Here is a 13,959-nt window from a genome sequence, read left to right on the forward strand (position 1 = left end):
AATTGTTTTGGTTGTTCTCTTTACAAAAAGTGTCCCTAAGAGTGCACTATCCATCTTCCCAATAACATCAAAGCGAAATGAAAGAAAGAAAGAAAAAAAAATGGTGCATTGGTAAATAAAGGATACAGATTATTTGGAGTATTTAATGGAAGGCATGACTGGCAAACACTTGGAATTTGGTGTGATTCATAAAATGATTGAGAAGGGTGGATAGTTTCTGGAAAGTGCCTTCTAAGCTGAAAGGTAATCAGCTGAAACATGTAATATGCTTTTACAAGGTTCTTCTGGAGAACAAAGGTTTCCTTTGACAGCACAAGCATTCTTTGAATCCATGTCATGAGCCCATAGGAGCTTTGAAATCTATATAAATACTTAAGGGAAAGTTCCACTTAGTTGCATAGGCTATTACAAGAGAAATGGGGAAAATCCATGGTTGTTTGCTATAGTAGCCCTCTGGGCTTCTTTCTTCCCTATTTATTTTAATAATTTCTAGGTGCTACCAAGTTATCAGAAAGCAGAGGGAAAAAATTGAAAAGTGAGACCTTCTTCCCTAGTTAAAAAAGACTAGCATTCTGAAACTGTTGAGACCTATTTTTTTCTCCCTATAATTTCTAATATATTATGATGTAACATGAGGTGGGGATTTTTTTATTTGAATATTAAAAGATAAAATGTATTAATTAGAACTTCTCAAGTCATTCATTAGCATAGCTCTTTGCACAGTAACATTAACTATATGTTATCATTGGCAAAGTAACTTTGCCATAATGACTACAATAATTACTCCTAGCTTCTGCTACTGACTTCTCTTCTTCTAACCCTACTCTACTTTTTCCCCTTGATGTATTTCACACACACATTCAGGGTATGGTGATTTTTTTTAATTGGGGGCAATTTCCTAAACCAACTGAACACTTTGAAGAAGGCCGGGATATAAATGTGTGTGCATGTGTGCACGTGTGTGTGTATATGTACACATGCACACACACACACATAAAAAGCTTAGATTTCTCTGTCATAAGATGGTTTGGATTTGCCTGTATTTTATTGTTGTTATAATCAAACTATTAATTTTATATGGTTCAGCCTAATACATCTGTATGCACGACATGCCTGACTACATGTATGTATCACCTAGCTATGTGTATATCACAGAATATTTATTTGCACATGCCAGTGAAAGTGAAAGAACACCTGCCAGGTTTCACTTAGACATACTTCTTATCACAGGACATTTTACCCAACAAAACAACAGAGAATATTCTTTTAGTTCCTTGCTGCAAAACTCCTATTTGAATTGCGGGGGTTTGTTTTCCTCACTGACAGCATGCATGAGCGGAGTGAAGATGGTTAGAAGTCCTCTTATAGGAACGCCTGCTGTGGAGACACTCCAGAGCGTTCACTCTTCTTTCTACAGAACATTTTCTAGTACCAGCCATCAATCCCACTTAGCAGTTAGACTGCAGACTACTTACTGAACACCTTGACTATTGTAGGTGCCTCAAACACGTTGTCCTCGGTTACTAGCATGCACACAAATCTCTTTTCATCACTGATCCTTGCATTACTGATAGACAAAGTGTAGTTTTCTGAGAGGCTCAATCTGTCTTTGTATTCTGGTACATCGTCGTACTGCACACTTTTCTTTGTAGAGGACCTGAAGGCAATAAATACTGGGGAGCCATCGGGCTTTTCCTAAAAATTAAAATAACAATACATTTTAAAAACAAGCATATTCAGATGTTTCAGGATCACATCCAGAATAAATAAATAAAATTTCTTGGCCATATTCTTCCACCAATATTTATAGTTCTGTCCAAAAAGAATTAATTTTGGATATGAGCCCCATATAAATCTTTGGTTACAGAAAATTACTCTTCATAAGAGGAGAGGCTGTAAGTTCTTTTACAGGTATCAGGTCAAATATGTGAAAATGGAAAGACAGTAGCTTTGGAATCTGAACTTTTCTTGCATCCCAAGGACAGAATCAGTGACTGTTCTGAAACCAACAAGGGCTGGCATTGTAGCTAATTTAAAAGAAAAAAAAATAGATGAAAACGCACACCGAGATGCACAAAGTGATATTCAGCTAACCATCACAGCAAGCATATGCGTGGGCTGCAAATTCTCATTTGGAAATCCTGGGCAGTTATCTTTTGCATATTCATTACTTTAATTCACATACTTTAAATGTCCACACCTTTCAGTTTCAGCCAAAACTGACATAGCTGACCTTTACTCGTAACATAATTTAATGCGTCTTCGTGGAGGAACAGTATTTGCCCTTGTGAAACAATCATGTCCATTAAGCAACAGAATCAGATTAATCACTAAAATCCATAGTTTTGCTATCTGAGTCATAAAACATAGCTCAAAGAGCTTTCATATAAAAACTTATTATCAAAATAAAATATAATCTGGTATGAACAATTTTGCCAAGAGCCTGAGACATATAATTCATCTCTTCCTTTGCTCCCACAAAAATTCTCTTAGCTAATAAGCAATTTAATCTAAAATAAGAGCCAGTCCCTCTTCTACTTACCTCACAAGGCCTTTGAGAAAATAAAATATGATAAAACATTTTAAAATGTGTGGCAAGTTTCAAGGGGCCATGGGGAGTTACATTTCAAAAATTATTAAGGTTTATTACTGTTCGTGTCACCACCAAATTCATATGTCAAAGCCCTAACCTTCAGTGTGGTGATATTTGGAGGCGGTGCCTCTGAGAGGTAATTAGGTTTAGATGAGGTACTGGGATGATGCCCTTATGATGGGTTTAGAACCTTTATAGGAAGAGGGAGAGAGGTCTCTCTTTCTCTCCATGAAAACACAGGTCATGTGAGCACATAGCAAAATGGCAGCTGTCTAAAAATCAGGAGAAGGATGCTCACAAAGAGCCAAACCTGTCACCACTTTGATCTTGGCCTTCCCAGCCTCCAGAACTCTTGAGAACTGAAGAGATGTTTTTGGAGCCTCCTAGTCTATGGTATTTTGTCATAGAACCACAAGTCAAGACGATTACTGAGCTAATTTTAGGGTCCAAAAGTTTTAGTTGGTTGAGTATCTGAATACATCAATAGGATTCTTCTTAATTTTCTAAATTTTTTCACAGGTTTACAATGCAAATCCTTGCTCTCAATCATCCTTTCACTGTGAGAAGTATGTTAAACGAGTCCCTTAGATTTCTGTTTTCAGAACCTTAAACAATAAATAACAGTTATTAAATTTTGAGCACGTAACCATATGCCAGGTACTTTCGTTGGGTTTTCCTTATAGTAACTGATTTAACACTCCTAATGAGCCCCTAAGTTAGAGTTGTAATATGAGATCCTTTTACATATCAGGCTGTAGGGACAGAATTGATTAAATAAATTGTCCAAGGTCCAGCTAGTGTATATCTTGGCAGGGCAAATGTTGAAGCTCTGCAGTCTGGCTCCATTATGGCTTCACTCTACCACTCTTGGTAGCTGTTAGTTGCCCCATCCTTGCTCTGTATTTACCCCCTTTCAATCTTTCCAAACTTACCATTTGCCTTTCAGCTTTCATTAAATTCGAGCTTCTATACTATGTCTGCAAATTGACACAGAGCACATGGTACTTCAAATGTATCTCATCAGTTTATCGCTGAAGCTTTTTGCTTAATTAAGAATTTGAAAATTGCCGTTATTGTTTCCACTACTACCGTATCAATTCAGTTTAGGTGAAAATTATTCCCTGGATTATCATCAGGAATGTCTATGATCACAAGGTTTTCACCATCTGTGTTCCATTCATTTTGGCAGTAAGTTCGACTCAACAGGTGAAGCAGGTGGTGGTCTCACTTGGAGTTTTAGGGGTGTGATTAGCTTTTGTCCTCAGAGGCCTTAACTTCCACTTTTATAGTAAATCAGAAATAGTTCAAAATTCCCAAAGTGCACTAGATATCAGGAGGAGAGTGCAGGCGACTGCTGCGCCACCTCACCTGCTTCCTCTATCTACCTTCACATGACCTTCGCACAAGCAGGAGTATTTAGGGCCCCAGAGCTGTAACAAGGGCCATGTGCTAAGCACTAGGTCAATATTCCGCTATCAACTACTTCATGTAACCCTCACAATACTGAGGGAAGATTCTTTTTATCACTTCCTTTTATAGATGAGAAAATGGAGATTCCTTCACTTGTCCAGCATCCCATAGCAAGTATAGAGTAGAACATGTTGATCTGACTTAAAAACCCATATTTTGTTTTTTGGTGGTTTTTTTCTTTTTCCCATTTCATTTTATCTATTTATTTTTTTTTATTGAAGTTCGATTTGCCAACATATAGTGTAACACCCAGTGCTCATTCCATCAATATTTTGAAGGATTGCATTCTACACTCTCCTCAGATGAAACCTTACACACATTTCCTGAAGTGTGTTTTCCATTTTGTCCTTGCAGATATTTGAGAGAAAAAGTTGGGTGATTAAAAAAAAAAAACAAAACTATGAAATGAATCAAGCATAGAGAATTCACAATACATCTTAGTGTACGAAAGGCTCTGAGAAGTGCTGTGCTAATGAAAGTTTTCAAAAAGTATCTATCAGATTTTTTTTTCCTATTCAAAACCCTTTTTTTAAAATTTTCCTTTTCAAAGACCTTTTAATAATTTCAAGGAACTTGGGAAAAACTGCCATTGGATTCAAGGAAGCCTACGTCTACTTTAAGCTTGCAAACTCCCATGAGTCTCATGCAATTGAGCATTGGGAAACCATGCCACACAGACAACTTTTGTTAGTTTCTGTAATTAAATTGAAACATTTTCTTGGTCAATGTTACCTATCCAACCCATATCCATCTACCTGGGTATCTACCCTCCATTTCCAGACCCATCTGTGTCTCAATACCTGAGAAAGTATAATTTGCTCTCTGCAAGAAATGAGTAAAATGAAGAATGTTAAATGTAAAAAGGATCTGAGACATCAATACAGTTCTAAGACAACACTAGAAACAAGCTTCTAATGCTAAAGACAAATTACCAATGAATATCTATCTGGGGGTGTATTTTGCCTCTGAAACAGCCACACCAAACAGAACATGAGTATGTGGAGAAAGGCTGCCATTGTCCACTCAGCTCTGTTCTACACACCCCTGATTTTTCTCTGGAACTTTGCCTTTTCCTCTGCCTCTAACATTGAAGGTTAAATCTTTCAGAATAATGTGATCTAAGAATTACATGTTTATTGGCTTTATTTTAAAAGAGTACTTCGCATATAAGACTTAGGAATTACTCTTTTGAGATATTCAACACATAATTCTACCTTCCTACATGTGTACCCATAGTTGAATATTGGCATTATGTTGATTTGAAATTTACATTTACTCACAGAAGAAATATTATCTAAAAATTTTTAAATAAATAAATAAATAAATAAATAAATAAATAAATAAATAAATAAACTACAGGTAATCAGCCAAGTCAAAGTAGGTCACACTTACATATTTCCATTTGCCGAACATGAGATTCTGAGGTACATCGAGTCGGCAAGGCATGATAATGGTATCTCCATACGCTGAGTTTACAGTATACCATCCAAGGCCTTTAGGGAAAAAAGAGAGAGAGAGAGAGAGAGAGAGAGAGAGAGAGAGAGAGAGAGAGATGTTAAGTGTTTTCTTAAAATAACTAAGCAAATAACTTCAGTTCAGGATGTGTGCCTTTTTTTTTTAAATTTTATTTATTTATTAATGAGAGACACACAGAGAAGGAGGCAGAGACACAGGGACAGGGAGAAGCAGGTTCCATGCAGGGAGCCCGATGTGGGACTTGAACCTGGGACCCAGGGATCATGCTCTGAGCCGAACGCAGACGCCCAACCACTGAGCCACCCAGGCGCCTCAGGATGTGTGCCTTAATGAATATTATCTATTATAATTTTATTTTAAATGGCTACAAAAAGTATGAACCTAGAACATGTTTCCTATTTAAATATCAACAACTCTTCTTTAGCTACCAAGCCTTTGAATGCCACACACTTCAAATTTATAGACCCTCAGGTTTACCAGGGAAGAGACAAGTGTGTGTTGCAAAGGAATAGAGTGGAATCTGAAAGTGTATTTTCTTCCTAACCACATATGACATAGAAAAAAATATATACTACATGTCATAGACATATGGGACCACACGAAGATTAACATACTTAAGTTTCTCAAAACTAGCTTTAAATATATGTGTTTTTCATTCTGGAAAAATGTTTTAAAACTACTAAAAAATAAGCTAATACACATAAGACCACAACTAAATTTTAATTATAAGTAGGAACATGGCTTATTTTATAGTAGCAATGCTTAATATATTAGTGTTCATTTTAATTAGGCATAAAACATTAACAAGATAGGAATCTGTAGTATACATATGCAACATACTAATAAAATCTGAATATATTGATGACATTTAAAAAATTCAGGTGTTTAATCTGACAATAGTACTTAGGAAACGTCTCAGATATTTTAGGATATGTCATAATTGGGTACAGAATATGATCATGCCGGCTAATTGTATTTGAAACTGTAGAGGGGGAAACAAGATATTTTGTCCAGCAGGTGGTGCTGAAGTGCAAAGCTAAGGCCATTTACACATAAATACCATTTTATGACTTTCTGAGGAAACAAGACAGTGGACACCAGCTTTCACTGTTACCCATCAATCACAATGCGGAGGAAAACTTGATACAGGGATAAAAATCATTAACCTTGGTAAAGGACAAAAAGGTAATAAAATTCCTATTTTAAAATTCTGTCAACTGAGGAAGGTCCTTCCCTTTAAAAGCAATTTTTGCCCCAGTGAACGAAATCATTACAAGAAACACAACCTTCATGTAAATATGCCATAGAACAACTAATTTCCAGCACTTTTTAACATTGTTAAAATAAGAAATGCAAAGTATAAGTCATGATAATGTGATTTTCACTTGCTATTGGAGACAAGTGGTTTACCAAAACTGTTTATTGTATGTTCATTGTTATAATAAAAAATTACCTCCATAATTTTTAAAATGTTTAGTGTTTCCATTAACTGTAACTTTAATTCCTTTTAACTTCAAACCATTGCAGGGGAAAAGAGTGTAAATGAAGGCACGGACTCCTTAGGCTTGTTAAAATACAAACTGTGACAGCTTAGATATGTGGTTGCAGATATGCAAATTAATGATAATTAAGAAATCACATTGTTTCTCAACACAGTATTTGTTCTTTTCACAATACTTTGTATCCTAAATGTGGAACTTTTATTGTGTACTTTAAGCTCTGTTCATGCACTATACCCATGCAGGTATGCCAAACCAAGATAACAATTTTCTGATTTAATGTTTTGTTTTTTCACCAGTATGTAACAAGTCACTTGAATATGTAATGCCTCTAAGATGATATGGGTCTATACTTGAATTATGGCAGGACATGCCCCTCTAATTACCTGCTGTCACTTGCAAAAGCACACCTTCTCTAGACAATCGGCGGTGCTCCCATGGTTGGTCAGGGAGTGAAAACAGTTTACAGACCTTAGGTACCAAGGAGGGGAAGCCCTTGCCAGATGTAGAGGGAAAACAAGAAAATTCTTTTTGCAAAAAATGTAATTATTTGCTATTTCTTACAGGCCATTTTTCTTTTCTCTTCCCTATAGAACTTTAATGTGCTATATAGATACCAAATTTTGTAATAGATTTTAAAGCTACAGGAATTTCAAATACATCATATGCTATTAGCATAATGGAAGTGCAACTACAAGAGGGAAGGGACCATATATTATCTTTGTATTCCCAGGGGCAATGTCTGGCATCAAACAGGAATCGTATTGGATTTCTCACTTGAATGTTCTGAAGTCCTTTCCATTTTGGTTATTAAATTAACATCTTTGAAAAATCAGAGAGGAGTTGGTAACATCGGGAAACTTTGGGAATTCTTATTCCTACCACATACTCTAATAAGGCTGTCCTACATTGTCTTTGATATGCAGAGAACGTGCACTTGTGCTGGCAGGGCAGTTGTTTTTGAAGAGAAACACAAAACAAACATTTTTATAAGAGTTCATGGATGAAACTACAGATGAGAATATTCCTTTATTATTAATTTCAGGCGAATTAAGGATTATTTTTGCTCGGTGGTTTGCAAATGATAATGTGAAATGCCTTTTTTCCTTACTATGATGACTACAAAGCAAAGGGTTGTTTTGAAAAGTATTTGAGAATTCGTGAGGTGGGTCTTTTAATGACAGCTTGATATCCCAAATTAGCCAGGACAGGACTCTTTAGAGCATAAGAAACCTAAGGGAAATAAGACACGTGACAAGCATGAAGGCAGTAGGTAAAAGGCCACCAATTATGGACAGAAGCCCTGTTAGGACACAAGATGATTCTCAGTTGGATTGCATTAGGGGCACAGCTATGATGATTTTAGAAATAATTTTCAAGTTTGCTCTAGTCATCAACTTTCTCCTTCTCTAAGAGTACACCAACTCCCAGGTTCATCTGATAGAAAGACTAAAGGCTTGAATCCGTGGGAGAGGTAATATCCCTAACCCTGAAGAGATAAAGTGGCTACAAAAACCACTGTGATTTGGTGATGAATTAGCATCCCGATTTCTACAAATGTCTCAGTCTTTGAGATGAAGTGCCAATGAGTCCCAAAGTACCTGTCAACACAAATGGTTCTGTTTATACTTTCCATAGAAGCAAAAGATTCTATCTTTGATTTGCCAAGTCTGAATTGAATTTAGCTCCCTAAAAAATTCCCCTGCCATTTTCTCTCTGCAATATTAGTTGGTTACATTATTCATGGTTTTGTAGCCCAGAGATTATTGGACACTATTGCAAATATAGAACGCCGATGATGTCCTTCCTCAAAGAAGCAGCTAAATATAAAATATAGAAGGAATGAGTGTGTGCAAAAGGGTGTGCATTCCTGTGTGTTAGGTGTTATAGCCATGTGTATGTATATATCATAAGATACTTTGGACTGGGCTATAAACCTTCTGTATTATTATGTTCTATAAATGTAAGGTATTATCATGAATTTTTAATATTAGTGTTGATATCAAAATGTCCTGACACAAAATAAAATGCAAAAACATGTTACACTTGAGAAGCAGTGTATAATTAAGAATTTTTTAAATGAAGAGTTATTAACTAAAGATAAAGAACAGTAGAACTAAAAAGGTTGCACAGGAGAATTCAATAAAAAACACAATGGGGAAAGCATAGCATAAGAAAAATTTCTTAGCTCGACAATTCTGACATATAGAATCTCAGACAAGTGATCATAAATACAATATAGTTATGGTTATGCATTTTGTACAGCAAATAATGTAAGGAGGCCCTGAAATAGACTCTAGTATAATTTCGAAATTAGGTGAACATAGTTTATTTCTAACTGAACTAATAAAAATGTAATAATTGTGCCCATATTAGTGAGATAAACTTTTTCCATACAAACTAATCCTTAAAGACTATCAAAGTTCAGAGTAATGGTTCTCTCTTCATCGCTGATATATAGACATCTGAGTGGAGGCATCTTAAAATTCAGAACCTGCCACTATGTTTCATGCAGAGCAGTAAGTAATATAGAAAATAGGGTGAGAATTAAAGAGACTATTTTTACATGCTGTATTTTAGCGTGGTTAATTATTTTTTATTGCACTGATACTTCAATAGCATCATCACCCTTAAAAGCATTGTTTTGAGCTCTGTAGCTCTGTAGGTGCCATAGAAGGGTTATTCACAATCACAAGAGCCACAGAACTTATGAAATAAGAACTAAATTACAGTTCTACAGAAATTCTAGAGAAATTTATTTGTGCAGATGAAACGTTGGGGAGGAAGCAAGTAGAAATGAGAAAGCTAACCATAGAAATTATTTTCATGCTTATTTGACTAATTTTGACAGTAACCATGCTGGTGTCCCTACATGCTCTATTAATGAATTAAGATATATACAACTCTAATTAAGCACATAAATATTTTGTAATATCAGTTCATAGCAGTGTTTCTCAACCTCATCACTATTGACATTTTGGCTGAATAAATCTTTATCGTGGGGGGCTGTCCTGTGCGTTGTAAGATGTTTAACAGCATCCTCACCTCTGCCCACTGGTTTTTCTATCTACTAGCACTCTCCACCCCGGTTATGGCAATAAGAAATCTCTAAACAGGACAAATGTTCCCTGGAAGGGAAAATTGCCTACCGAACTCCCATCTAGTTGAAAACCACTAGTTTAGATCTTCAACTATTGGTTCTTTGTTCAATAAAACTGGTTAGCTTTAAAGAGATCATTGTTGTAAAGTAGAATCTTAGTATAGGAGCAAATACTCACTTAGTATGAGTAGAGGGATGGAGGCAGAAGTAGCACATAATAGCACTTAGCTAGTATCCACTTTGTTTTCCTCACAGAAACATCTTATATGACATTAAACTTCGATAGGGAGATTGATTCTCGACCCTGGGGATTTAAGATCCAATCTCTTCACAGAGGTTACAAAAAATATATTCTGTGTTAGCAAATCTTTTGTGTGTGTGTGTGTGTTAGCAAATCTACTTCATGTACCATCAAGCACAAATCATATATACTGTAAATGTTATCTAAGCTATACATAGCACGTGTATTTTATTTAATTCGATAAAATATCTATTGATAGAGGGTGAAATACTTTTATTTTATTTTTAAAATAATATTTTATGATATATTTTAAAATATAATATTTTATAAATAGTTTATTTATTCACAGAGAGAGAATGAGTGAGGGGAAAGGGCAGAAGGAGATGGGAGAATCAGACTCCCCACTGAGCAGGGAGCCAGACGTGGGGCTCGATCCCAGGACCCCAGAATCATGACCTGAGCCAAAGGCAGATGCTTAACAGCCTGAGCCACCAGGTACCCCTTACATAACTTTAAAGTATCTTTCAAACCTATGATTTTATGACTCAATGAGGCAAATTTACTTCGTAATTCCTCCTATTTTTTTATTGGATTAAATAAGATTTTAAGATTTTTTTCCCAAGTCATGTGATACATAACAAGTAAGAAGTGAGAGAGAAGGAGGTTGAGAGAGAGAGAGAGAGATACAGGGCTTCTAATTCCCATGTAATTTAGACTGGATAGGAGACAGGGGAAGACATCTGATGGAATGTGTTATTCTGAGAACTAGAGAAAAGGGTTTTCCTACTCTCTCTTTCAATTTCCCTTCATCAAATGGATATTTGGGGAGCAAGCTGAGTTTCTGCTGCTGAATCTGCAATAAGATGTTCACTCAAAATCTGCTTTCTGCATGGTCTTTCACCAGTGGACATGCTATAATGTAGGTCTATGTAATATCTACAAATAAGAAAAAAAGTGATTTTTTCTCTTTCTTCTAGGATTTCCTACAATTCTTTTTTTTTCTTTAAGATTTTATTTATTTATTCATGAGAGACACAGAGAGAGATGCAGAGAGATAAGTAGGCTTCATGCAGGAAGCCCAATGTGGGACTCGATCCTGGGACTGCAGGATCACTGCCTGGGCCTAAGGCAGAGCTTAACTGCTGGGCCACCTAGGTGTCCTGGATTTCCTACAATTCTATACATGGATTATAGTGTATCTTTTAGATAAATGGTTAGGTCACTGTGGAATAACATTTAGAAGGGAGGGGCACCCGGGTGGCTCAATTGGTTCAGCATCTGCCTTCGACTCAGGTCATGATCTCAGGGTCCTGGGATCAAGCCCCGCATCAGGCTCTTTGTTCAGCAGGGAGTCCGCATCTCTCTCTCCCTCTGTGTTCTCTCTCTCCCAAATAAGTAAATAAAATCTTAAAAAAAAAAATTCAGAGGGAAAGGGCAATCTTACTAAATTATAAAATACTGCTGGTACCCAGGAATATATTTTAACATATGTGATCTTTACTTCCAAGTTTGGTATATTATAATGCTTGAAGTATTTATCTTTTTAGTAAACTATGGGTCCACATAACAATCTATGTTATATCATAGAAGATCTACAAAAACAGTAATTTAAAAAATATATTATCAGTACTTGCATTATTGTACTGAAAACTATCTTTTCAATTTACCACTGCCTATAGTTCATCATACTAGAAACATGGAATGATCATGAGGCTGGATAAGTCACAGTCCTTCCCAATTAGCTTAGACTTTGCCCCATCTCTGCTTCATTTGTATCACTGTTCCATGGGCCTTGGTTGAATCCATACATATCCTTCAAAGTCTATCTCAAAGATCATCTATGTATACATGTGAGCAATGCATTGAAAGTATTTATTGAACACCTACTGGAGGCAAAGTGTTAGATGTTCTTTGTGGGGGGAAAATATGTGTGTGTGTATATATATATATATATAATGCCATGGTCTATTTCTTCAGGCACTGCCATAACTAAGTGTTGTGGGAATGCAGAGAAAGGAATCCCTACAACAAACTCAAGGATATCGATAAAGGCTTCTCGTAGGTAATTTCATTTGATCTGAACACTGAATAAGGGTCTCTATGAATAGGAAGATAAGAACTACTTCACCAGCATGTCATACCCAGGGACCACTGCAGAGGCATTGAGTGGCACTTGGTTTTCTCTCATATAGCAAACTTCCTTTTTCATTACAGTAATTTCTACATAGTAGATCTTTGATCTTCATAAGGAACATGCCCTGACTGGCAGTTTTCTCAAATTCATAAATGCACATAAAATTTCCCTAATAGAATGTAAGAAACTGTTAGATCTCTCTACTTTCTCTTTACTTTCATCACCACCAGCAGCATATGGATTCCTTTTGGGGCTACTTTTAAATTATAAGCAAAAAGTTCATTTAAAAATTATTTAAAAGCAATAGAATTGATTTAAGTTGTGAACCTTTATTTTTGTTTGCTGAGAGATAACCCCATGAATTTTAAATCAGCAAATGTAAAGATTCTACTGTGCTTGTTAGAATTTAACTTGGGCTCCACAAACAAACTTTAGGGCATGTATGACAACTCTAAAGTTACTTTAAAACCCCCCACACAGGGGTATATTAAAACATTTGTTTTTACAGAAAGAGAATTTAAAGCTTTCATCAGATGGTCAAAAGTAACCTTAAATAAAAAATAAAATATTTAAGGTTCTTTCTTAAAAAAATTGCTAAAGATTTGATTTATTCATGAGAGACACAGAGAGAGAGGCACAGACATAGGCAGAGGCAGAAGCAGGCTCCCTGTGAGGAGCCACCCAGGTGCCTGGTTCATTCTAAATTGTCTAGAACTTGTAGAAGCACAATTTGATGGTATCTGTCAAATTAAAAATGCTAAAATCCTTTGATCCAGTAATTCTACTACTGGGAACCTATTCTACAGAAGTTTATGTACAAATGCACGATTGTATACAAATACAATACAGCATTATTTTGAAATATTAAAAGAACTGGAGGGACTTAAATGTTCATTAATACAGGTACAATAAAGTGTATATCCACACACTGCTCTACTTAACCCATTGAAAAGAAATGAGGTCTAGATACACTATTTTTCTGTCTATATATTTCAGTATTTATAATGTGTATCATTCATTCATTCACTATTGAGTACCTTCTCTGTGCCAAGCACTGTTCTAGGATGGGTGACCAGTAATGAGCAAAAACAGAACAAAATAAAAAAAACTGTTCTCATAGTTTAAGTTCTAAACATATACATATTTATGTATGCATTTAAAGCTTAATTTCTTTTTGAAAAAAAAAAAAAGGAAATTACCAGTTTAATTCCTGCACTATGCTGGAACCTATTTGAAGGAAAAGCCTACATTTTTCTCATTTTGATATCTGTTGCAACATCATGAAGGCTCTAGGAGTTCAGTAATCATGGGTAAAATAAAGCTCCATTGCACTACATCGAAAGGAACTCGGTAAGGTCATACTCTTAGAGCCCATATTCTTTTCTCTGCATTTAACATTCCAGAAAACCATATACTATCCTTTGAAATCCCACTGAGGTGGGGATG

The 13,959-nt window shown here is 35.8% G+C and overlaps 1 protein-coding gene across 3 annotated transcripts in view; it reads right to left on the reverse strand.

The window, feature by feature from the left end:
• The window catches only part of ALCAM (activated leukocyte cell adhesion molecule), a 210,915-nt gene that overhangs the window by 52,328 nt on the left and 144,628 nt on the right, over nucleotides 1-13,959 (reverse strand). For all 3 annotated transcript variants that reach the window (XM_077884306.1, XM_077884307.1, XM_077884305.1), the window contains exons 2-3: nucleotides 5,456-5,556; nucleotides 1,476-1,695 (exon numbers count right to left, since the gene is read on the reverse strand). In XM_077884306.1, the coding sequence (XP_077740432.1) occupies nucleotides 1,476-1,695; nucleotides 5,456-5,556 (321 nt within the window). The remainder of the gene's footprint in view (nucleotides 1-1,475; nucleotides 1,696-5,455; nucleotides 5,557-13,959) is intronic.

The sequence above is a fragment of the Canis aureus genome, chromosome 35, assembly GCF_053574225.1.
Source record: "Canis aureus isolate CA01 chromosome 35, VMU_Caureus_v.1.0, whole genome shotgun sequence".
Taxonomy (NCBI): domain Eukaryota; kingdom Metazoa; phylum Chordata; class Mammalia; order Carnivora; family Canidae; genus Canis; species Canis aureus.